The 23,739-nt window shown below is 34.8% G+C and overlaps 3 protein-coding genes and 1 non-coding gene across 7 annotated transcripts in view; all 4 read right to left on the bottom strand.

The window, feature by feature from the left end:
- Positions 1–12,853, bottom strand: part of LOC125201533 (E3 ubiquitin-protein ligase RZFP34-like) — a 45,289-nt gene extending 32,436 nt beyond the window's left edge. The window contains exon 1 of the mRNA XM_089064118.1: positions 12,740–12,853. The gene's annotated coding sequence lies outside the window, so the exon portion shown is untranslated. The remainder of the gene's footprint in view (positions 1–12,739) is intronic.
- Positions 9,990–12,877, bottom strand: LOC125202802 (E3 ubiquitin-protein ligase RZFP34-like). 3 transcript variants are annotated; one of them, XM_089064115.1, is made up of 12 exons: positions 12,740–12,877; positions 12,284–12,409; positions 12,034–12,121; positions 11,876–11,935; positions 11,541–11,573; positions 11,366–11,443; positions 11,234–11,277; positions 10,946–10,986; positions 10,782–10,864; positions 10,604–10,695; positions 10,404–10,515; positions 9,990–10,327 (listed from the first exon to the last, which is right to left on the bottom strand). In XM_089064115.1, the coding sequence occupies exons 2-12, from the start codon at positions 12,370–12,372 to the stop codon at positions 10,175–10,177; spliced, it is 873 nt and encodes a 290-aa protein (XP_088920241.1). In that variant the 5' UTR covers positions 12,373–12,409; positions 12,740–12,877; the 3' UTR covers positions 9,990–10,174. The 3 variants fall into 3 exon arrangements, with proteins under 3 accessions (XP_088920241.1, XP_088920242.1, XP_088920243.1); XM_089064116.1 differs by having other exon boundaries at positions 12,284–12,433; positions 12,740–12,869; XM_089064117.1 differs by lacking the exon at positions 12,740–12,877 and adding an exon at positions 12,579–12,707.
- A 3,882-nt stretch (positions 12,878–16,759) lies between these two features.
- On the bottom strand, positions 16,760–16,911 carry LOC125202916 (U4 spliceosomal RNA). Its single transcript, XR_007173246.1, has one exon. It is a non-coding gene; the product is annotated as a U4 spliceosomal RNA (small nuclear RNA).
- Positions 16,912–19,389: 2,478 nt separating this feature from the next.
- PUR5 (phosphoribosylformylglycinamidine cyclo-ligase, chloroplast / phosphoribosyl-aminoimidazole synthetase / AIR synthase (PUR5)) lies at positions 19,390–22,144 on the bottom strand. 2 transcript variants are annotated; one of them, XM_048100164.2, is made up of 9 exons: positions 21,910–22,144; positions 21,495–21,829; positions 21,293–21,387; positions 21,111–21,212; positions 20,977–21,036; positions 20,427–20,599; positions 20,225–20,327; positions 19,963–20,121; positions 19,390–19,879 (listed from the first exon to the last, which is right to left on the bottom strand). In XM_048100164.2, exons 2-9 carry the CDS (start codon positions 21,799–21,801, stop codon positions 19,709–19,711), a joined length of 1,170 nt encoding a protein of 389 aa, XP_047956121.1. In that variant the 5' UTR covers positions 21,802–21,829; positions 21,910–22,144; the 3' UTR covers positions 19,390–19,708. The 2 variants fall into 2 exon arrangements, with proteins under 2 accessions (XP_047956121.1, XP_047956122.1); XM_048100165.2 differs by having other exon boundaries at positions 21,927–22,144.
- Between the last annotated feature and the right edge of the window lie 1,595 nt (positions 22,145–23,739).

Here is a 23,739-nt window from a genome sequence, read left to right as displayed (position 1 = left end):
CATAAAGGTGTCCATATTTTAGAGTCTCCTCCCTTAGGTCTTAGTATTTGGTTGATGCGTGATAGATTAAGTGTTTTTATGTTCGTTAGTGTGTAATCAGGCTCTGCCCGCTTTTCTTACCAAAAAAGAAAAAGAAAAACAGCACATAGAACTACAAGCTTTAAAGTAAATCTAAATAATAAAATATAAATAGATTACTAAAAATATACTTTAGCGCCCCAAGAAAGAATCGAACTCACTACCTCACAAACAGGAGGCCAGAATTCAAACCAACAGCACTAGTTTCTAATATGTTAATTTTTGCATACTTATATTATATATAGGATTATAGAAATGGGTGAGGGGCCCAAGGGCCCCCCGGCCCCACCGTGACTCCGCCCCTGGTGAAGATATGAATACACATCACATATCTTCAATTCATCGGTTGTTACTTCATCTTCATCTTCTTCTTTCTCATGCATGATTTTGTTGTCATCGTTGAGCTCCGCAACAAACTCAAAGGATGGTTTTGATAATTAACTAGAAATGAGAAACTTCTTGTGGTATGCGGAATAGATATATACTAATATGCTAACTAATTTAAAAGTTACAACGTACATCCAATCTCGTGCTACCACGTGGTATGAAACATGCAATATTGTAAACACTAAAATGCAATATACATTTGTTTTATAAATAGATTTCGACAGATTGCATTTTTTATTGTTGAGTTTTGCATTTTAGATATAGACTGTTTAATTTGCATTTTATATATAGACGGATTGCGTTTATATATAGTTTATTTTGCATTGTAGACAATTTATGTTAAAATGCAAAACTTAACAATATAAATGCAATTTGCAGAATCTATTTACAGCTTCACAAACGTATATTGCATTTTTGTGTTTACAATTTGCATGTTTCGTGCCACGTGGCAGCACGAGATTAAATGTACGTTGTGACTCTAATTAAGGATGCGCCCTAATGCTCCCATGCGGGATATTCACAGTTGTAGCCACATGTGGCGGATCCCGGATTCATAAACGGAGGGGGCGAAATATATATTAGTGGGTTGTCAGTGCAGGGAGGCGAAGGAGGGTGCGGTCGCCCCTCCCTGGAGACTAGTAACCATGAACCCGAACATATATTTTCCACGATTGCCCCCTTTGTTTGCTTCTAATTTTACTTCGAGGATGAAACGCATTAGCAATTCCACTCTCTCCATTTTTCGATTCTGGATCCGCCAACATCTATAACATCTGGGATCATTTTTAGATTAGCTCCTTCAATATATCACGTGCATGTAGTGGAAACCAATAATATCAGAACCACGATTATTCGAGGGCGGAGCTACGCTGGGGCATGGGGGGCCCAAGGGCCCCCCAGCCGCCACAGTTCTTAGTTGTAGGCGAGGTGCTGAGTTCGATTCTCAGCTGCGCAAATTCGTCCCCCTCTAGCAGTAGAAGAGGACGAAATTTTCGTCCTCCAGCTCCCCTCCGTGAGCAGTTTTTTCTGTATCCCTGCTGTCCCGGCATGTCCCAGCGGGTGGGGTGGCGCAACGATGATGGTTGTTGTCACAGAGGCCCGCCGGTCAGGGGTTGAGGGTTGTAAGCCGAAACTCCTTGTTGAATGGGCCTTTCAGGCGGATCCAAGCACGTGGGTCCAAGCACGTGGGTTGGCGTCTTGGGGCTGCGTGTGTCTGCTGCTGCTTCCCGTAGGCGTGCCGACACCGCTGGGCAGGCCAGCAACTTGGGGGTGAGCGTTGCGGTGGCGGCCACGTTAGTAAGCCATTTCTTGTAAATAAATTGCAATATATATTTATCCAATAACTTTTACTGCATTTCATTTTTCAGAGATATGTTCAATTCATGACGAAACTACTTTTATTGCATTTCATTTAATATGTATATTTAAACAATTGATTTTACTTATGAAAAACTTAATTTTATTAGTAGGTAAAATTCTTTTAAGGTCATCACAAAGTTCTTATATCAATCAATCTCGATTAGATTAAATTTTCTTAATATGCATTTATTTCTTGTGTACTAAATATCTTAAAACATTCCTTTATTTTTAAGATCTTCTAATTCTAAATGATGAAAAAAGGCAAAATATAAAAGAGTCTTCCTACGACTAATTTCGATAACAATATCATTGAGAGATACCTACATTTATTAACCGTGAGAGCTAAAAATTTTCTTCTTCGTGACCTCCACTGGAAAATTCCTGGCTCCGCCACTGCGATTATCATCCCCCTTGAAATCATATCATTACTTTACCCTTGTCCCAACGTGGATCTGCCACTAACCACAAGGTTAAGTAACGATAGATGAAATGGAGAGGGAATGGTTACCAACTGTCCCTTAGGGTCAATCGGGAACGCTATTGTTGTCCCAACCTTCGTAACAGTATATTTTTAATAACGTAAGACATCGAACAACATCATTTTGTTTTTACAAAAAATTATGTAAAATTATAATTTTAACGATTACTATTAAAATAAATAAATAAATATACTTTCTCGCTCCCTCTTTGTTAATTTATGATTATCTCATGTGAATTCCTTGTAATCCTTCTCTCATTTTCATATTCTTCTCTTCTTTTATCGTTTAATGACTTGGAATTACATCCTAATTTCGTTAATTAATTTTTTATTCTCTTCTTTTTTCTTTAGATATTCTTTTCTTCAATAATCTCCATATCAATTTGTCAGCAGAAAGAGATTGGTGAAAAGAAAAATTCATATCAATATTTTAAATTTCAAGGCAGAATAATAAGTTAAATTCATTTCAGTAATTAGTGGGCGACAATACATGACAGAATCGTAATATAAGTATCAGACGAGATAAAAAGTATACATGTAGGGATCAGACCATTCGGAATTCACTAATTACCAAGACCTCTTTTATTGATTGTGGTCTGAGATGGCTAATCTCAGAGATACAAGCCGAGTACAACCGTGGTATCGCTAATACCCACTAACTTAGTACAAGATTACAATCGAAAAACCCTAGACTAGTCTCAAGTATAACACAGAATTTGAGACTCCATCTTCTTCGATGTCCTGCACACTAAGTGAACGAGTTAGTATGAGAGACAAGATCCCGAAGGATCAAAGAACTAATCAGAACATATTAAACGGGCCACGGATGGCTCAGGTCACAGCAGTGACTGCACTAGGCCTTAGACCTCCCCAATCCTCACTGCAAGTCACAAAGGAGAGCACCGCTAAACGAACTACACAACCAAAGATCTGTGAAACCCAAGATCTCACCGGTCATCGCACACCACGGCCATCTCAACACCCGGACTTCCAATCCTCAGTCAGAACACAGCCTTGAACACAAGAACCCTCACAAACACTCCAAGCACAGTAGGGAAGGTCACAAACAGAAGACCAAACCCTCGGGTTTGAGAAGGAAACCGAAGAAGTTTCCTAACACTCAAACTACACCGATAGATCTCTTAAGAACTGAGAATCATCGGTAGATTCAGAAGCTTGAAGGAAATCGCCGGCTAGAACCGCCGGAATCTTAGAGAGAAGGTAGAGAGAAGGCAGAGGATATTCTGATAGAGAGAAGAGAGAGAGTTGTGTAGAATGAACGGCTCAGGAGATGGATCCGAGTGGAGGTGCCATGTGGCATGCATCCAACACATCTAGTAAGTGATCGGGCCAGACTTATTTTGGGCCACCATTTAATTACATGGACTCAACAAATGAACAACCCAATGAATTAATATTAGAAGTCCAAACCAAGGAGTTCAATATTCAACGATACAAGTATTTATTAAAATGAAATATTGGACAATGATCTAATAAAATAAAAAAATACACGTAGAAGATCTCTGAGTACGTTCCATACATGAATTGGAACTGAATTGGAATTAGAATTCTGTGGAACCGAAATTGGAAGGAGTTCTAAATCCTTTGTTCGAAAAAAATGACATACAAAATTGGATTTGAAAGAATCGATATAAAGTGTGTGCAGTATGTGTAAGTATGTGTAGTAAGTGTGTGTGTGCGCACATGAAGGTGTACAAATTTATAATTTTATAATTATTTAAAATTTCAATTATCCATTTCTAATATAAAATTCCAATTTTAGAATTGAGAAAAATTAAAATTGTAATTCAATTCCAAATTAAATTCAAATATTTTATAATATCATACATTAATTTTTAATGGTCAATCCAGAGCCGGAATGTTAGGGCCCAAACTTACAAGTACCTAGGAATTTTATTTTTATATAGTACATTTTACTTTTCTTTTATTATTTTGTTTATACAGTATAAAAATAATAAGTGGGAAACCAGAATTTCTAATTCTGAAATATTTATAGATATATTAAATAATGGTCGATTATGATATACGAATATTATGTTAAGCTTTTAGAGACGCATTGCAAGAAATGTTTTCATCATTTTGTCTTTATGGGGGATATACGACTGGATTATATGTATTTTGTATTATGAACAACTCCACGGTGTCTCCAAAATTTTAAAATAATTATACTACTATAAAATTACGCCTTTTTAAACATAATGTTCATTTCACACTTTAAGTCGTGACAAACAGATGGAAACAAGAACCACGTCGGATCCATGATCATTACTGATGTTCACTACTATTTTCATTAGAACCTCTCTCAAACAACTACATTAACCATATTAATGCTTACGATAGCTCACAAATAATTATTAGTTGTACGAATTACGATATAAATTAAATAAAGTTTATAAATTATATTATTTCCTCTCCAACTCTGCAGGAACTATGAAGTTCCAAAGACCACAAAGTAAAACAATCATTGATCAGAGTAGTAAGTTAGAAACCATGTGGTCGTAATTCCCATGTGATATTTTATAAATTATAATGGAATAAACATACTGCTAGGAGTCTATATATTGTTAGAATATATAATCCGGAAATAAAAGGTTAATGCATAAAGTATAAAACTAGAAGAACGTAAACTACTTTGTATTATGCTGGGTTATCTTTCATAGAATGTATTTGTATTATGTTGGGTTATCTTTCATACAATGTATTATGGGTTCTTATATAGACAAAATATAATTCTAATTCAATATCCTAATCCAGACATCTAGTTCTATGCCTAATCATATTGATATCTATACAAAATATATGGATTGGGATGTGCTTAAAAAAATAACTAATTTTAAAGTCACAACGCAATTCGAACCTCGTGCTGCAACGTGGCATGTAATATGTAATATTATAAACACTACAATGCAATATAATTTGTAGAAGTTGTAAATGGATTTCAGCATATTGCATGATAATTATAGGCATATTGCATTTTATATTGTTGAGTTTTACATTGTAGACATAAACTGTAATTTGCATTATATATAGAGACGAATTGCACTTGTATATAAATTATTTTGCATTGTAGAAAATTTATGTTTATAATTCAGAACTCAACAATATAAAATGCAATCTGTGGAATACATCTACAACTTCCACAAATGTATATTGCATGCTATTGTTTACAATGTTGCAGAGAAAATTCTTTTTTTTTTCTTGGGAACTTTAATCATTCCATAAAGGGATAGTTTTTTTTTATTCCCCACCAAGGGAGTGACGCACGTCCGTGATGCGTCTTTATAAGACGCATATGACTTATGCGTCGCTTAAAAAAACACGTTTTTTTAAAGACGCATGTGACTCAAGCGTTTTTATAAGAGACGCATGTAGCTCATACGTCTCTTAACGAAATAAATCACCCCAATAAAGAACAGAACATAGCGCGCGAGAGAGAGACGCATGAGCTACATGCGTCTTTCAAATAAAAACATGTTTTTTTAAGCGATGCATAAGTCATATGCGTCTTATAAAGACGCATCACCGACATGAGTTTCAGTAACAGAGACGCATCACGGATATTGCTTTGCAGCGGCTATGGATCTTCCAAACAATTAGAGACGTCATTCACAATAGTCTGAGAGAATACAAAGATATTGAACGAATTGGAAGGCGGAATAGCTTTGCAACGGCTATAGATCTTCCAAACGATCAGTGACGTCCTTCACAATAGTCCACCGAGAGAATACAGAGATATTGAACGTTCTTCTGACGTCTGGGACCATAAACTTAGTTTATATTTATATAACATATAAACCCCTTTATTTTCTATTTGGTACCTCATCAAATAGAAAATCTCATATGATATCTACACTTATTTTTATAACAAATAAATACACTTTTAGCTCAAACTTAATTTTTATTGGATCACTTTAATTGGACAACTGAAAGATGAATGTCATGTGGAAGCCCAAATTTCTAACATATACATCTAATATATTACTACTCCCTCCATCCCGCTTTAGGAGTCCCGGTTGATCAATTTTGGGCGTCCCGCTTTACGAGTCCCGGTTGGGATAAACTAATAAAAAATTCCTACAAAGTAAGTAAAAATGTAACATCCCGGATTTTTGAACCCTAATTTTTGAGCCGGAAAATTTCTTAATTGATGACTTGAGAGACGTGAATTTAATGAGGAACGAAGTTATGACCGAGTTGTGTCTAGGGTTGCGTTGGAAGTTTGAAAAGTCAAACTTGTTGAATATATGATGTGGCATGTGAATATTTGAATTAAAGGAATTATGAGGTGAATTATTTGTTTAAGGGTGAGTGAGAATATTAGGAAAATTTCCATAAATTCTATAGCCACATAATTTTGAGATTTTCGACCCCTTCACTTTATTGGAGAAAGAATTCTATTTTTTTCGGATTTAATTTAATTCTTGGGATATTTATCCAAATTAAATCCAAAACCCAATTATTCTCTATTTTTTAATGAGAAAAATCGAACCCTATTGATTCTAGGTGATTTTCGAAAATCACCTATGTTTGGGAAGGAGGAATTATTTTATTGTTTAGTTGATCCCTTATTTGATTTCCTTCCATACCTAGAATTTAAATATTCTAGCAAATCTTACCATACCCCAAGGAGATCTTGCCATATCTTATTTTAGTTAATATTAAAAATCCATTCCTTATTTAAAAGGCATAGTACACGCCTATTTTCCTTTCTTCAATGGGAGGATTTTTATTTTTATTTTGCTCCGTGATATTTTATTCTACTTCGTAAAATATACAAAACAAAATTTTGGCTAAATACAAGCCATGATTTTCGAAAATTCATGCCTTGAAACCCTAACTCATTTTTTTTTATTTCTTCTTCCCTACTCCACAATATTTATTCTTATCTAATTGTGTAGAATCAAATCTTCCCAAATATTCTAAAGATCTTATTGAACCCTATAAATAAGAGAAACACCTAACCCTAGCCATCAAATTTTCGCCCACCCCCCCACCCAAAGTACACGCCTCCCTCTCTCCTCTCACTCTCTCAATTTTTCTTCTTCTATTCTCCAATATTTCATCATCTTTTGGAGAAGAATTGAAGTTTAATTCAAGAATGTTGAAGAACCAAGGCTAATACTTTGATTTCTACCGTTCGTTTTCTCAAAAAGGTATTCTCATATTAATCTTCTTCTTTCTAACCGATTAATCGGTATTCTTGAACCCTCATGCATCTGGTTTGAGTGAGAGTGGGGTATGAGGGACATAGAAAACGTATGCATGTGTGTATGTGTGAATCGTGTGTGTGTGTGTGTGCGTGTGTGCATCGTGTGCGTGTGCGTGCGTCGTGTGTGTGTGTTTGTGGGTGTGTGTTGGCAAAACACTCATGTGTGACATATGTTGATGATAGATCTAGAGTTAAGATGCGAATGAGATTTATATGATGAACATGATTTTGATTGGTGATATTAAGATAAACCGATGGAAAAAGGGAAAGCGTTGAGACATGCATGAGTTAGGAGTTTGTGTTGAGTCTGATTCGTGATATGTGCCTATGTGATTAAAAGGTGAAACCTCGGTTGCGAAGCCGGATAACGAAAGAGAGAAACGTACTTGAAATTTAAGCAGTCAAGGTGGGCTTTATTCTTAAACTCTCTTATGTTGCAAATTTATGAATGTGGAGAGATAAGGGTGGTTTAACTGTTATGCCATGCCTATGTCTGTTTTGTTGTGATATTGTGCGTCTGATGCCTAGTTTCAGAGTTCGCTCCATTGGGCTATAGGGCTATGGATATGTTTAAACGAATTCGTGTCTGAGTAGGGCCGCAAACCCTACCAGGCTGTGTACACGGTGGGATCGGGAGCCGTCCTTGCTAGTCGGCCGGTCTCGTGGGCGAAAAGTGTGGCCACACTTTCGTCGCACCATGGAAATGTTGTGATTGTGGAAATTGATGAGAAAAGTGGGGAGTTGTTTGACTGGCCAGTCTATGGAAATATTTTTGTGGTACTCGATGATATTTAATTTGATAATTGTAAAACCTCGAGTTCACTATGGTAAGGGTGGCATAACTTATAAAATGTTTTGGCAACGAGTTCACTGAGTATTTCAAAATACTCAGCCCTGCATGTGTTTTCCTTATGTGCAGGTTGAACGACAACGAGCGGTGGCGTGGCGGGTGTTGAGCATATTAATTAATTATGATGGATGTTTTGAACTTCGAGTGTAGTTGTGTCTTCATACACGGCTTCACTTTCTCTTGGTCGTTTCCGCTGAATCTTTTTGAAACACTTTAGTTTTATTTGGATATTTTGCACCTGGTTCCTTTCGGTTTAGAAACTTGAGACATCTTGTGGTTTAGTTGGAATTATGTTGAACCCTTAAGTTTTGATCATACTTTATAGTATTTATCCTTCATTTATTTCTCTTGATTAAACCGTTGACTTGCTGCTCTGATAGTTCGTTTAATACCTTGGTCAAATCTCTTTAAATGAAACCCTAGCCTAAATTCTTAGTGCTTTTAAGTCCATTTGGGTAGCAGTCGCCGTATTTATTATACCCTAGGGAGGCGGGCTGTTACAAAAAAAGTGTTAAAAGTGGGTTCCAGCATCCACTACAACATTTATTTATTTCACACTCAATTAAAAGTGGGTCCTAACATCCACTACTATATTTATTTATTACACAATCAAACACTTTCTTAAAACATGTGTCCGGCTCAATCGGTACTTCTAAAGCCGGACGGAGGGAGTACTATATTTCATATTTATGTACTGACACTTTCACTTTTCAATCTGTAATACTTTTTGTTGTTTCAGTTCATTCCGAGTATAAGGTCGATGATCGATAAGAAGGATGGAGAGGTAATGTGCACAACAATCAGTATTACAGATACATGGGATCTCTCATTGTTCCTCCATGTACCCAAGGAGTTATTTGGACTATCAATAAGAAGGTAACATTATTGACCCACTAATAAAAATTTAGTGATCCGAACATATTGTCATGTATATCTAACCAGTCTTATTATGTGCTCTAATGTCTAATCTCATATTTTAATTTATCTTTTTGTAATTTATGGCATTAAAATGTCTTGAAATGAAATACAATGGGGTTCGGTACAGTATGACGATTTTGACCCATTTTACAGGTTAGAACTGTTTCCACATACCAGGTAAAGTTGCTTTGAGAAGTTGTTCATGATGTAAGTTTTACCAAAAATAATTTAAATTAGTATTATAGAAGAATGAACACAGAAAAAGAGATTAGTAATGGCTATATTTTCTAAAATTTATTCGAGAATATATTTTTTAGATTATTCAAATCATTAATAAAAAATTTATTCGATAATATATTTCTTATTAATCATGGACTTTATACTCGTATTTCTATTAATATTTCCTTCTCATAATTTAATACTGTAAATATGTAGACTAATGGTTCTTTCTTATCTTAATAGTACGAGACAAATGCAAGGCCATTGCAACCCATAAACAGTCGAGACATTTTCATTTGCAGCCCTGAAGTTGAAATTTGAGTCATTTTTTATAAATTTGTTCAATTTATCCCATTTTATAATGAAAGAAAGAGTCACTTTACTTCTGCATTGTATTTTCTCAAATTTCAAGTCTTCTTGTTGTTCAAATGTATAAACTTATAACTTGTGTGTTTGTAAAAAGAGAGAAAGAGATGTAAACTCTTGTATTGATTAGATGAGAATAAGTAAAAGTAGTACATGGAAATTATGCATCAAAGTAGAATGATTAGATAAGGAATGATCAAGGAATGAAGGAACAAATTAAATGGATCTTCCAGCTGCAATGCAAGCTACCAACAACGTGTTGGTTGCAATCGATAGACGGGAAGGCTGATCATCCGAGCATCTCGGATACTCCAGATGAGCAGGACGCGTGGCCTCCTCTCGTCTGACTCGTGTTGTAAGACTTGCAGTTCAAGCATTTGTGAGCCACAATGTGATAGTTCACCTCACTTGTTTCTCCACAGTCATTGCAAAGGATCCACACCTAATAAATACCAATCACATTAGGTTGTATTTAAAGGTAAAACAAGCTTTGATTTTTAACTATACAAAATTCCTACCATTTTATTTTGGTAGATTTGAGGCATAGGTGTCAAAGCAACCTCTTCATCAAGCTTTTCCCAGACGCGGGTCATGTCACAGTACGATTTCAAGCAAACTGGGCAAGCATACCTGCAACCAAACCTCGTAGTCAAATAGCCGATCATGGATAATAATATCATAGTCGGGGGAATCATTACAACACGAGTGAGTATCTTACTGGAAACGAGTTTCCATCTCTTTAACACAGTCGAGATGAATTGTGTGGCCACAGGGGAGGACCGTTATGTCTTTGGTTGTATCAAATATATACTGCATTTGGAGGTAATACAAGTTAAACTTTAGGCAAACAACTGATTATCACTCGCTAGCACCTCGTTCAAGCAACTTTTGTTTACCTCGAAGCAAATGGGGCAGTTGTGATGCATGGCTTTCTCTATGCATAAGTGTGACTCTTTCAACAAGTTTGAGTAGCAACACTCTGAAACAAGAATTAGAGTACCTTTAAATGCTTGATTTCAAAATAAAAGAAAAGTAATGAGGCTGGTTTAATTCGACTTACCACATCTATCACAGTGAAAAAAGTTTTCTTCACCACCAGTTCTAACACAACAAAGGAAAGAAGCGAAATGAGAAAATATATATGCAGAGGGTGTGCTATGTTGTACGGAAATACGGTTGTTGTCAAACATTAATCGTGGTTGTTTTGAAACATGAGATATAATGAGGGGAACAAGGACCAACAGCTAGATGAATACAGGTTATGAAACTAGACAATGATGATGCACAATACAACGTATTTTATAACCTTGTTTTGAATTAAAAGGAGAAACCGAGAAAAGCAATCAACCTGCAGATTCCACATTTATCGCAGTGATACTGATTCTTTGAAACCTGAAATTGATAATCAGGTTGGTTTTAAGTAGATAAGTTAGAAAGAAACAGGGTTTCATTTCATAAAGAATGTAATGAAGAATCTTACATCATCATCGAAGAATTTGCATTTTGAGCAATAGTACTTCCCCAAGCAAACGCCACAAGAAATACATATTTGTTGAGCCTACATGGCGAACAAAAGCAGCAGATTTTAATCAAGAGATCTTCGTAAAACTCTAATAAAACATCCCTAATTTGTAAATCTAAATGAAGAATCTTACATCTTGTTCCGTATTACACAATGAGCAGATGACCTGAAACCAGATGGGATATTAAATCAAAGTAATTATATATGATTATTAAAACATATATATGATCTAAGTAAAACTCATACAATAACTAAAACTACACAAGTTTTGTATGAAAATAAGAGTACAGAACAAAAATAAGCATATTCAAACTATATCGCGGCCACATAAAAGTAGTTGAAAATCTCAACTTGGTACAATCTAATTGACCAAATAAACCACCTTCTCCTTATTCCAAAGGTAACCGAGAGCACTCATTATCGATCATACAAGAACTCGATTCAAGAATGAAATAACGCAATACTGACCCTTTTTACTTCATGACGTGGGATATCATGGCGTTCAAGTGTATCAACATCTATCAAATTCTGCTCAATAAATAAAAATACTGTTAGTATAATTTTACCTAACAAATGGAATCACATAATCTTCATGAATAAACAAAGTTAGAATTGAATTGGAGCACCTTTGCTTCATTGTGACAGTGCCTGCAATCAAATACTTCATTGCAACAAGGTGCTATGATCTTGCACCTCCTCCGATAATGTGAGCAGCTGAAATTTAGAAAAAATCATTATCTACCTATAGAGAGAGGCTTCAGCTTCAATCTTCAAATCAAAAAACATAAGAGACAATCATAGGTCAATCAGCAAATCATCCAAATAACAAAAATAAGAAGCAACGGTCAAAATGAAGTGAAATTTTGAGATATATACCCATAGTTGCCAAACCCCATCTCTGTCTTGCATTCATCATCATCAACATGTGAAAGAGAAATCTCATGATTTTTCAGATCACCATCCATTATCTTCCAAATTCAAAGAAATGTTGATATAACCCTCCTGAAAATTCACATGGAACAAGAACTAGAATATAAAAAAATCAAATACTGAAAAGAAAACCATTAACATAGATCTGCAGGGAAAAAACGATGATTGGATTATAAGCAACTCAATCACACCCTAATTATCAAAAAAAATTAACAAACGTCAAATCTTGAAAAGTAAGCACATTAGCCCTCCTGTAATATCCCATCAAAGATTGCATCTTTCACACAAAACTAATCGATATACTCCAAATCCCCAAAAGGGACCCCTCAAAATTTCAAAATACACCATCCTTCTCTACATTCATCAGCCGTTTCTCAGAAAAAGGAAATAAATGTACATTACCTGTGATGGAATTCAAGGGCTCCAATTATGCCAAACTCAACGAAGAGAATTAGAGATTTAAGGGTTGGTTAGAAACGATGCAATCCCTTTCTTCACCGCGAAGAAAAACTTAAAATTTAGGTAAGAGCTTCGAATTTGAATGTGCGAAGTTGTTGTAGTTGGGTTTGGCCAATAATTATGCTGGTGAAGACAAACAACGCGCGTATTTGTAGCCTAAACTTGGAACTCACATGGATTAGTTTTCAACTGCAAATCATATTCTGTGCTTTTCTACAATTCTTGTTTCCTCGACAACGATGTTACGATGTGTACTGAATCTTGCTGTTTCCCTCTTTGGAAATATCCAATGAATAAAGGTTTTCGAAGCTGCTATAATTTAAAAATTGATTAAACAACCTTCATTCCAATTGAATTTAATAATTTCATTTTTTTATAAATATAAAATAAAATATCTAATCATAATTATTTTATTCTATTTTCTACTACTTTACCTTTTCTTATTTATTCTACTTTATTCCATTTTTTATTTTATTTAATTCAATTAACACAATTTCTTAGTCTATGTTTAAAAAAATGTCTCAACTTAATTGGGTCAAATGGATCATGCAATTAAATTTTTATTACAATTCTTGTAAAATTATTTTAATATAATACCCTTTAATAAGATTCATACCCCTTTCTCCATCCTTTATTAAGATTCATATCCCTTTTTAAGATATTTAAGTGAGTCTTTGAAATTCATACCCCCTTTAAGATATTTAAGTAAGTCTTTTTTTCAAAAATCAATATTTTTAATTTCTCTCTATTTAACTAACTAGTAGGATAAAAAAAATTTAAAATGAAATGCTGAAAAAATTTTCGCATAATAAAGGATTAAAGTATAGATAGTAGTAGTAATAATTTATAGTAGTATTTTAAATTGGGTGACCATTAAAAAAATGAGACCAGTAAATTTGTTAAAACAAGCGAAACTGGAAATCAGATTCTATGGGTTGGTTTTCTTCAAACAAATGGATAATTTTGTCAGATTTCGTGACAATAAATGGTCCCACCTATCATATGGTATGTTCCTCAGCTTAAGTTGATGCCACGCGCAACCTACAGTGCGCGTGAACAAAGTTGATACCAAATAGGGGTGAGCTGGGGGTGAGAAAAAAACCGAAAATCAAAACTCGAACTGAACCAAACTGAAATTTTGAAATTTGGTTCGATTTTTTTGGTTGTTCAGTTCGGTTCAATTTTAAAAATACAAAAATTTCGGTTTTTTGGTTCGGGCGAAAAAAATAATCCGTGCCGAACTCAACTGGGACTCCTAAAGTGGGACGGAGGGAGTAGTATATATTAAAATATATATAATTTAATTTATTTTATTATACTAATAGAATATAAATATATATAATATAAAATTAATAGAACTTTGGCAAAGTTCGTGGACCAAAAAAGATGTTCCCCCTAAATTATACTCCTAAGTACATGTAGTTCTACCTATGCTCGTCATATTAGAGAAAAAAAGACTTTTCAAAATTTTAAAAAAAAATACTAGTAAATATTCTTGTAGAATAGACTGAAAAGGAGGGTGCATATTCTTACAATACGAGTATTTATTTTCAAGATGTTTCTATGACCTGTATAATACTTGACATTATCTTTTCACTCCTTGATAATCATAGCAAAAGAAATGTGGCGGGACAAACAATGGACAGATGCTGTGATTTTAAGAAGAAAATTTCTTAGTACTAATTAAGATAAGTTAATTTCCAAATATAATTAAATTAGGAAAAGGAATAATTGACGTTTTATATTGACTATACTCTCTAGAAAGAGGGCGGCATCTACTAAATGTGGTCATATTTGCAGCAAAGCAAGATGCGAAGTTATCTTAGAATAATTATGAGAAATTTCAAGTAAATCTTGACACGAAAAGGAGAATGGGAAGTCTAAAAAGATGTTGGCTTAAATAGTTGAATTCGAAGGAAGCTTTATCGTCATTTTGGACCAACTTTTTGATCAACTTGCCATGTAATCCACTAATGCCGTGTAGATGAGATTCTTCCAAACATCCTTGTTTTCCATATAGCAACACAAGAACGATCACTATAAAATATGAACTCAATATGTCTCTGCCCTCCAAAACTTTGACATTAAACATTTTCAGCTTTAGAAACACAACATTTTGTCAAAAAGTTGCATATACAAATATGGCACGTGTCAACATTTATTTGTTTCCGAGTCATCCTATATTTTGCAATTTTTTTGAAAGAAATATTCTTTTTGTGGTATTTTAAAGGTCGGGTCACTATTGCAAACTAACCCTACACTGAATAATCTACTTTGATGGCAACCAAAGGCTTTTCACCAATCAAATTTGGGAGCACTGTCTTTGTCAAGTAATAGGATAAATTTGAAAGAAGAAGATTTGAAAGATCATAGGATCATACCAATAAAAGACTACCAAGATGAATGGAATTGGACAATTTTAACTACAGATATTTGTTGCCTCACCAAAACTACAGAAAGCATTCACTAACCAGTTGTTAACCAACAAAACAATCAATAAAGCTATGCAATCAAATTTTGTACAATCAAAAATTGGTTTATTTGAGAAAAAATATAATTTATTTATGCATTTAATTAAAAAGTATAGACATACATATAGTATAGGGAACGTTCATAATATTATGGTATTTGTGTATAATTTTTTAAATTTTTTTAATCATAAAATATAATTAATGCATATTTTAATTCAAATTTGAAAAATAATAGAGAAATAATTCAAATATAAAAATAAAAAATTGAAAATGAGGCCAAAAACTAATAAAGTGTTTTTAATTTGTTAACCAACTATATTTAGTATTTTAATATTTAATTAACACATCAAAATTACTAATATCATCTTATTTTGGTTGTACAAAATTTGGTTGTTTATCATTACTCCAAAACAATTGGATCCATAAAGTTTTGCAATTTCTTTCAAGCTTTTCTGATAGTATAAACAAAATAAAAATTGTTTTTTTCAAAATCTCAATCTTATCAGTTGGCAAAGAAGGTCTTTACACAGAATGATAGTTGCAGTGAATGATCTTGCATATTTTCCTTAGGAAAAGGAAAGAAATCAGACTACGCAAGTTTGTATTGGGCAAACATAAACAACTCAGTAGTTAAAGCACGTGAGAAGTCCAAGTTTCAACATGTGCATTGAAATCTTTGGTGTGGCCTATCAAAATCAAATACCATGAATTTTTCTTATTTATGCAGTACTATTTATACACCTATGAAATTTCTAAAATCACACCAAATACTAAGAAGTTGCTTTATTTTTTTCACTATAAGAGCATCCACAATAACTTTGGCCTAACAATAGCTGAGTCAAAACTCCTCCTGCCACATTATCATGGACTAACAACAACCTAGCCAAGCAACAGCGTAGCAATAGCCCAGCCAATGCCCAAGCCCAGCAATTAAATGACAAATACGAAATTAAATTGGAGAAAAAAAAACATAGTTTAAAGTACTAATTCGAAAACCTTCGCTGTATTACAATATTTGAAAAAAAAAATACAACGATTAAACAACCATTCAAAGAAAATACAAATGATATCAATGTGCGATCCTACATGCCCATAACTCTTCGATTATATCGCGCTTGAGTTGAATATGGGCTTCTTGCTGGCGCATAGTAGCAAATGTGTGCACCTTTTGAGCGTCGCAGTGGGGTATACCATGCGTACAGGGGCGGTGGCCACACCGTGGCTTGGTCTGGCATCATATTCATTGGCCCAATCAATGAGTTCTGGACCTTCATTCTCAACTATCATGTTATGCATGATGAGCGATGCGGTACCGCAGTCGTGACGAGCCCTTCACCGCAGCTCAACATTCTGTCTCCCTCAGATATGCGTTAAAACACCATGTGATTGTTAGCGATTGATATAGTCATAAATATAGACAATACTAAACAAACTTTGTTGTACAAGAGAAAAGGGCCAGGAAAGGGCCGAAAATATTTTAACTGAATTGTAGGGCTTGCCCAAAAGAGGGAGCCCTTCCAGAAATTCTCGACAGCCTGAGTCAAGCCCAGGCTGAAGAGGGGGTTTGGAAATAGTTTTCAACCAGCAATAGACGCGCCTCAGTTAGAACCTCACTAGCTGCGTCATTGCCCCAAGCGCAAAGATACTTAACTTGTCCTCTCAGCCTTCCTTTTACAATACAGCTTACACCCACAACTTTTCTATCACCATCGGTGTGGGATGTGGAATGCATCCACTTTCTCTCCTTTTCTTTTTTTCTTCTCTCTTATTTCTCTTTCCCTTTCTCTTCTTTCTTATTTTATTTGAGAAATAAGATTTTGCTACTAAATCATACCGTTTGATAACTGTTTTCAACTTCTGATATAAGTACTCACTATTTGTCTGTATAATAGTACTATACATATTATCATCATTATTAGTAGTAGACATGTCACATGTTATATTCTCTCACGAACAAGTCTCTGAATTCAATTAAACAGACCTTAGATTAGATGATATCATGGCCATTTTTTATGATTGACAAATTAATTGATTAAATAGTTGTATCCTTTTTATTACTATAAATTTTACAAAGCCAAATGATATATTTTTTTTAATCAAGATCCTTGGATTTGCAGCTTCTATTGTAAACCCCTACCTGATGGATTTCCTGTAATCTATCTTGAAAATAAAAGGTTTTTTTTCCAAGATAAAAGGTGGGGCTGCTGATTCACTTGGATTTTACATGATTTTAGAGGGTAGTTTTACTTGAATTTGATCGTATATTGTGTATTTTGAGACATGGTTTATAGCTACTTCTTTATGTTATTGGTATTTTGACAATTTTGTGAAGAATGTGTAGAAAAAGGGTCGAAAATGAACTTAAATGGCGAAAGGTGGAAAAAGGACGAAATTGCAGCACGAGGCTGGCGAACCGCCAGCTTCGCATCAGTACCAACCTGGCGACTCGCCAGGTCCTTCGCTCAGAATTGCCGAGAGCAGCTGGCGACTCGCCAGCTTCACCGTACAACGAACCTGGCGACCCGCCAGGTTCGGCCGACAGATCCAAACAAGGAAATTTAGAGCCCTATTTAACCTAATGTGCATGGGACACCCCCTACAACATTCTACACGCCTTCAACCCCAAAAATACTACTTTTTCACCTAGGAAGAAGAGAAGAACGAGCAGAGGACGAGTATTCATCGCAAGATTGAAGACGAGACCTCAAATCCGCCCAATCCAATTCTAGGAGTTTCTACCTTTAGTTTATTCTTGTTTAAATAATGTTTTTGAATACTTCTTTGAATATTTCTTTGACTTTTGTGTTGAACATGAGTAGCTAAATCCTTCGTAGAGTTCTACGGGGGAGATACAATGATTCTTATGTTTAATTGATTTCCTTTTTCTATGCCTTGGCTCATGTGGTTATTTTGATTTCATCTGTGCTTATACATTTATTTGACTGATCACCTTATAAATGCATGTGGATTTTACTACAAGAATTGAGAAGTGAGTAGTTTAATTTGAAAGAGAAGAAATTGACGTCTTTACCAATATAATCGAGAGATTTGAGCCTTTGAATGAAGCTAAGTATCTTAGGAGCTATTAGGAGTTGTTGTCTTAGTTCTAGGAAGGAGACTTCAGTTCTAGGTAGCAATCTACAAATTATATGCTTTGAGAAAAGATATAGTTTTACCTTAGTGATAGCTTAATAACCCTTGAGACCCTTTGTTGACATAGTTAGGAAGTTAGTTGAGCATAGGATAGTTGTTATCGATCCCGTAGGATTCTACCTTCTCATCCTTGATCTACATCCGTTTTTTTATTTGCTTTTAGTTCTCTAGTTGTTTTTAATTGTTTTTACCTTGTTTTTAAATAGATTTAGAAAACCCAAAAATCCGATTCATCTAGATAGTAGTTGAGGTTGGTTCGTGGTAATTAGGTTGGCACTCATTGTCTCTGTAGATACGATACTCTTTGCTTACTATTTGCTACATTAGCCCCGTACACTTGCGGGTATACTTGTGTTAAAAATAAGTTGATTCAGCAGCTTTGGTATATGATTGCCTTAGAGAAACACTCTTCTATCATATTTTATGTACATTAAAATGGTACTTCATGTTGCAATTACTGTGATTATACAAAAATGAATAATTTGGTACTCCTTCCGTCCATGAATAGGAGTCCCGTTTTTTTCCATTTTAGTCCGTCCACGAATAAGAGTCCCGGTTCATACATACCATAAATGGTAAAGAGACCCCACATTCAACTAACTCATTTCACTCACATATCATTTAAAACTAATATATACAAGTGAGATCCTTATTCCACTACCTTTCTTCCACCCATTTTTCTTAACATTTCTTAAAACTCGTGCCGGATAGAAATGAGACTCCTATTCGTGGACGGTGGTAGTACTTATTTCTACATTGAATAACACTAAAAAGTAAAAGTAACCAGTTTTAACTGTGAAATGCCCAAAACAAAACCCACATAAAATGTATCACAAACCAATGGGCTCATGCATGTGAGGTCCAAAACGTAAATAAATCGAATATTCGAGTCTATCACAGTTACGATGTAGAGTCTGTAGACATGAAACCAAGGGTTTAAGGGTAGACAGGAAACCAACATCGATCCTCTGCAAAAATCATGAATTTAAATGCTACAAAAAAGATTATACTGTAAATAACAGACCTAGTAACTAAACACTGCAAATCTACCCCACAGATCTAGTTAATAAACTCTCTGAACAATTAGCATGAGTTGTGGTTAAACACGATATTTCGATTCTTTTTTAATAAAAATAAAAGCTCGAGCCCAAGCAAGGCGAGCAAGGGTCAGCAACAAGCTCATAGCCCCACACCGATTAACAACAACATTTCAATTTTAACAAAATTTCCTTAGAATACTTCTTAAAGATGTGGCAAAGCACGGCATGATTGCGTCCGAAACATAAGACTATCGGTAGCTCACACCATCCCCGCTAACAACCTCACCGATCCGATACACCGAGTTCTTGCCATGATCGTCTTGAAGTAATGCGAGAGCCGCCTCCTCCTTCATCACGAGCACCATCCCGATCCCCATGTTAAAAGTCCGGCTCATCTCCGCGTCCTCTATTCTTCCAGCCTTGAATTTCATTAAAGGTTAAAGTGAGTGGTGTTAACAGGAGAGAGGGAGAGATGATAAGGCCAACACAAATAGATGCTGACCTCTTGAATCCACTTGAAAACAGGAGGAACATCCCACGAGTTCTCGTATATGAGAGCACCAAGGCCCTTTGGGAAAACACGGGGTATGTTGTCAGTAAAACCACCACCCGTGATGTGGGCAATCCCTTTGACGCCACCTCTGCTAATGATGTCTAGAACCTGCGTCACGCATTGCAAAAAGGTTAACGAAGTGGATAACGAGTAGCATGTGTTATTATGTCGTACATTAAGCACCTTGAAGCGAGAACTTTAAAGGCGTTACCTGCTTTACGTATATAACAGTCGGGGCCATCAGAGCTTCGCCCAGACTAAGAGACGAGCCAGGAAGATTGTCTTTCAAAGCAAGGCCACTTCTTTCTAAAACCCTGGATTAGTGCAATCGGGATAGGCTATTAGCTGATTTGGTTTCGAGAAAATATGAAAATAACTAAAAAACGAGCAATCTCAGAGGAACAAATGCAAACCTTCTGACAAGAGAGAAGCCATTTGAGTGCACTCCACTGGATGGAAGACCAATGAGAACATCACCAACCTCGATGTTTTTTCCATCAATAACAGAGTCCTTCTTTACGATGCCAACAGCAAAGCCGCTCAGATCATACTCACCATCAGCATAAAAATCAGGCATCTCTGCAGTCTGAAAGATATCAAGGACAATCGAGTCAAGTCTACAACAATGTTCAGATATTGGTTTCCAAAAGCACAATTTACTTAAGAATGAGGGGACTGTACTATAAGGACAAGACTTTATAATTGAATGGGGCCAATGAGAAACAGTAACTTGCTTTCCATCATCCATATAGAAATTGCATAAACACTATCAGCTGACAAACAAAAAGTAGCAATTTAACATAGATACCAGCAAATTTTTGGGATACGAAAAAAATACATTTAAGAACTTCAGAGAATGAATAGTTAATTACATTTGGAGCTAGATGGTAACCAAAACACCTCACATTTTACCAGCATATTTTTCAAAGAACTAAAGAGATAGATATAGAAGGCCAAAAGTACCTCTCCCCCAAGAAGGGCACAATCAGATTGTTGGCAACCATCTACAATGCCTTTGATGACCTGTATTCGTATATATTTAACAAAATTACATTTTTTTCAGATGATAAATGAAATCAACTGGTAACAACTGATACCTTCTCCGCAAGGTCAACATCCAGACGGCTTGTGGCGAAGTAATCAAGGAAAAACAAAGGCTTAGCTCCTGATGTGATAATGTCATTAACACTCATCGCAACCTGAATTAAAAAAAAAAAAAACACATTACCACCAGCATGACTAACAAATAACATCCATGGACTATTTTTTGTTTTAATACCAAATCAATGCCGATAGTATCATGGATTCCAGTCTCGAAAGCAAGCTTAAGTTTTGTTCCCACTCCATCCGTGCCAGCAACCAAATAGGAATCCCCTAATACATGAGCCAAAGATAAATATACACGAATTCATGCTAATCAAATTCTAATATGAGCGAACAAATCTCAGCATCGACTACTGAACGTAACGATAGAGTAATACCTAATGGAAAGAGCCCCCCAAAACCTCCGATTCCCGGAGCCATCTTGGCTATCCTCTTAACAAGCTCGGAGCCAGCATCGATGTCAACACCGGCATCCTTGTACGTGAGGCCATCACTCTTCTCTGCGGCCTCGGTTCTCGACATAGAAACCACAGCTCTTACTTTCCTAGTTCCTCTTCTTATTCTTATTTCATTCTTGGAAGGAAAAGGCAAGAGCCCTCTTGCTAAATCAGCTTTACCAATAGGTCTAGTGGAATTCCAGATACAGCGGGAGAGCTCTGTGTTTGGTTTGCAGGAAGTATTCATGTTTTTCTTATTGACAAACAACAAATCCCTTCAAAAACAAAGAAGATAACAATCTGTAAAATTCAGTAAATTGCATACAGGTTTTAAGTGACTAGCAAAGAAACTAACTTTATCGAATAATCAACCAAAATAACGTCGGCGAAGCAGGCCGGAAGGAGCGGTGGTGCAACGTGAGAGGAGGCTGGGCAGCGGCGAGGCAGGCGGCGCGTAGTGGAAGTAGCGGCGGCGGCTATTGAGAGAAAGATACCGGAGATGAGGAGAAAGCGGCAAGAGAAAGAGTAAAGAGAGATAGAGTGAGAGACAACGGGGGCGCTGCCGCTTAGGGTTGAAGCTGTGTAGTTATTGGATTCTAATTCTAATTTAGGCTTATAATGTAAAATAAAATTTAAGCTATAGATTTTATAATTAAGCTATATAGTTTTTATTTAAGACTTTTACTCTTATTATGCTTTAGAATTTTCGAAATATTGAAATATACGAATATATACTAATTTATAACTGTATATTTATTTTTTGAATTTTTTAATTAAATAAATGAAATTATATTAAGTTATTTAATATTTCTTTATTTCTCTTTATATATTTCAATTATTTTAAGATTTATATATTTATATATGAATTTTATTTATATTTAATATTCAAGCTATTTAATTTATAAATATATAAATAAAGGGATGTAATCAAACAAACTCTAAATATTTTACAAACTCCAAATTATGATTTAGACCGTTAAAAATGTCAACAGATGACAATATAATAATAATAAAAAATGTTAACACAGTGTCAACGATTGATATTGTGTTGACATTATATTGACATAAAAATCTTGAACTTTTTTACACTATGTTGACATTGTATTGAAACGACGTTGATATTGTGTTGATGAATTTGAAGTTTGTACAATAAAATGTTTGCATTTTATCACTTTGAATTTTAATGATACTTTACTTGTTACTAATATTATTATTACTACCATATAAGATATAAGGTTCATTATTTACTAGTATAAATAAATATTTTTATGGTATATATTTAATTTATATATTCTAATTATTGATACTATTAATGAATATTCTTAATAAAGAATATTTAAAATAAATTTAGGGAGTACTAAATTTGTAATAAAAGAATATTCTCTATTAAGAATATTCATTAATACCTCTATTTTAAAATTTTCATACTCCCTCCGTCATGCAATATTTAAAATTCACGGGAAGAAACAAACTTTTTCGAAAATTCATGACTTTGTAGGCAATTTGCCCTTTTATGTAACGCAACGATTTGCCATGTCACGCTTTCGGCAAGCCGCATAGGATTACTTTTTGCTGAAAATGTAACAGGCAAGGTCGGATGAGAAATTTATACAATCCGATAAAGTTTCTGACTTTTTTATACAACATTTAAAGTTCACTACGAAAACCAAACTTTTTCATAAGTTCTTGACTTTATTTGTCCAAAAGTGTAATTACTACTTTAGAGCATCTCCAACAAGAAAGGGTTAAATAAAAATATATATCATCATATAACTACTCAAAAAGTGAAATATACTCTTTCAAAAAGAAACATAATCCAAAGAATAAAAGTACTGTATATAGAAAGGTAAATGGTTTTTTAAACATAAAATTATAGTACAAAATGCATTAAAAAACATAAAGTGTGATACCTTCTCAAATACCTTCTCCACTGGAAAATGGTTTTTCATGAAAAGAAGGCAAATATGGTAGTTATAAAATTTTATCTCTCTATTGATGGGGTGGTAAAGATACCTCTTCAAAACGGGAAAAAGTATGATACCTCTCCATTTACCTCTCCCCTTAGAAAATGTTTTTTTATGAAAAAAATGTAAATATGATAATTATATAACCTTATCTCTCCATTTACCCCTCCTCTTGGAGATGCTCTAATAGTGTCATAATTACAATCTATAGCCGAAAATCA

This window comes from Salvia hispanica, chromosome 2 (assembly GCF_029641045.1).
Source record: "Salvia hispanica isolate PSC_SH4W2 chromosome 2, Shi_PSC_v1, whole genome shotgun sequence".
Taxonomy (NCBI): Eukaryota; Viridiplantae; Streptophyta; class Magnoliopsida; order Lamiales; family Lamiaceae; genus Salvia; species Salvia hispanica.
This window is presented reverse-complemented; position numbering and strand designations above follow the sequence as displayed.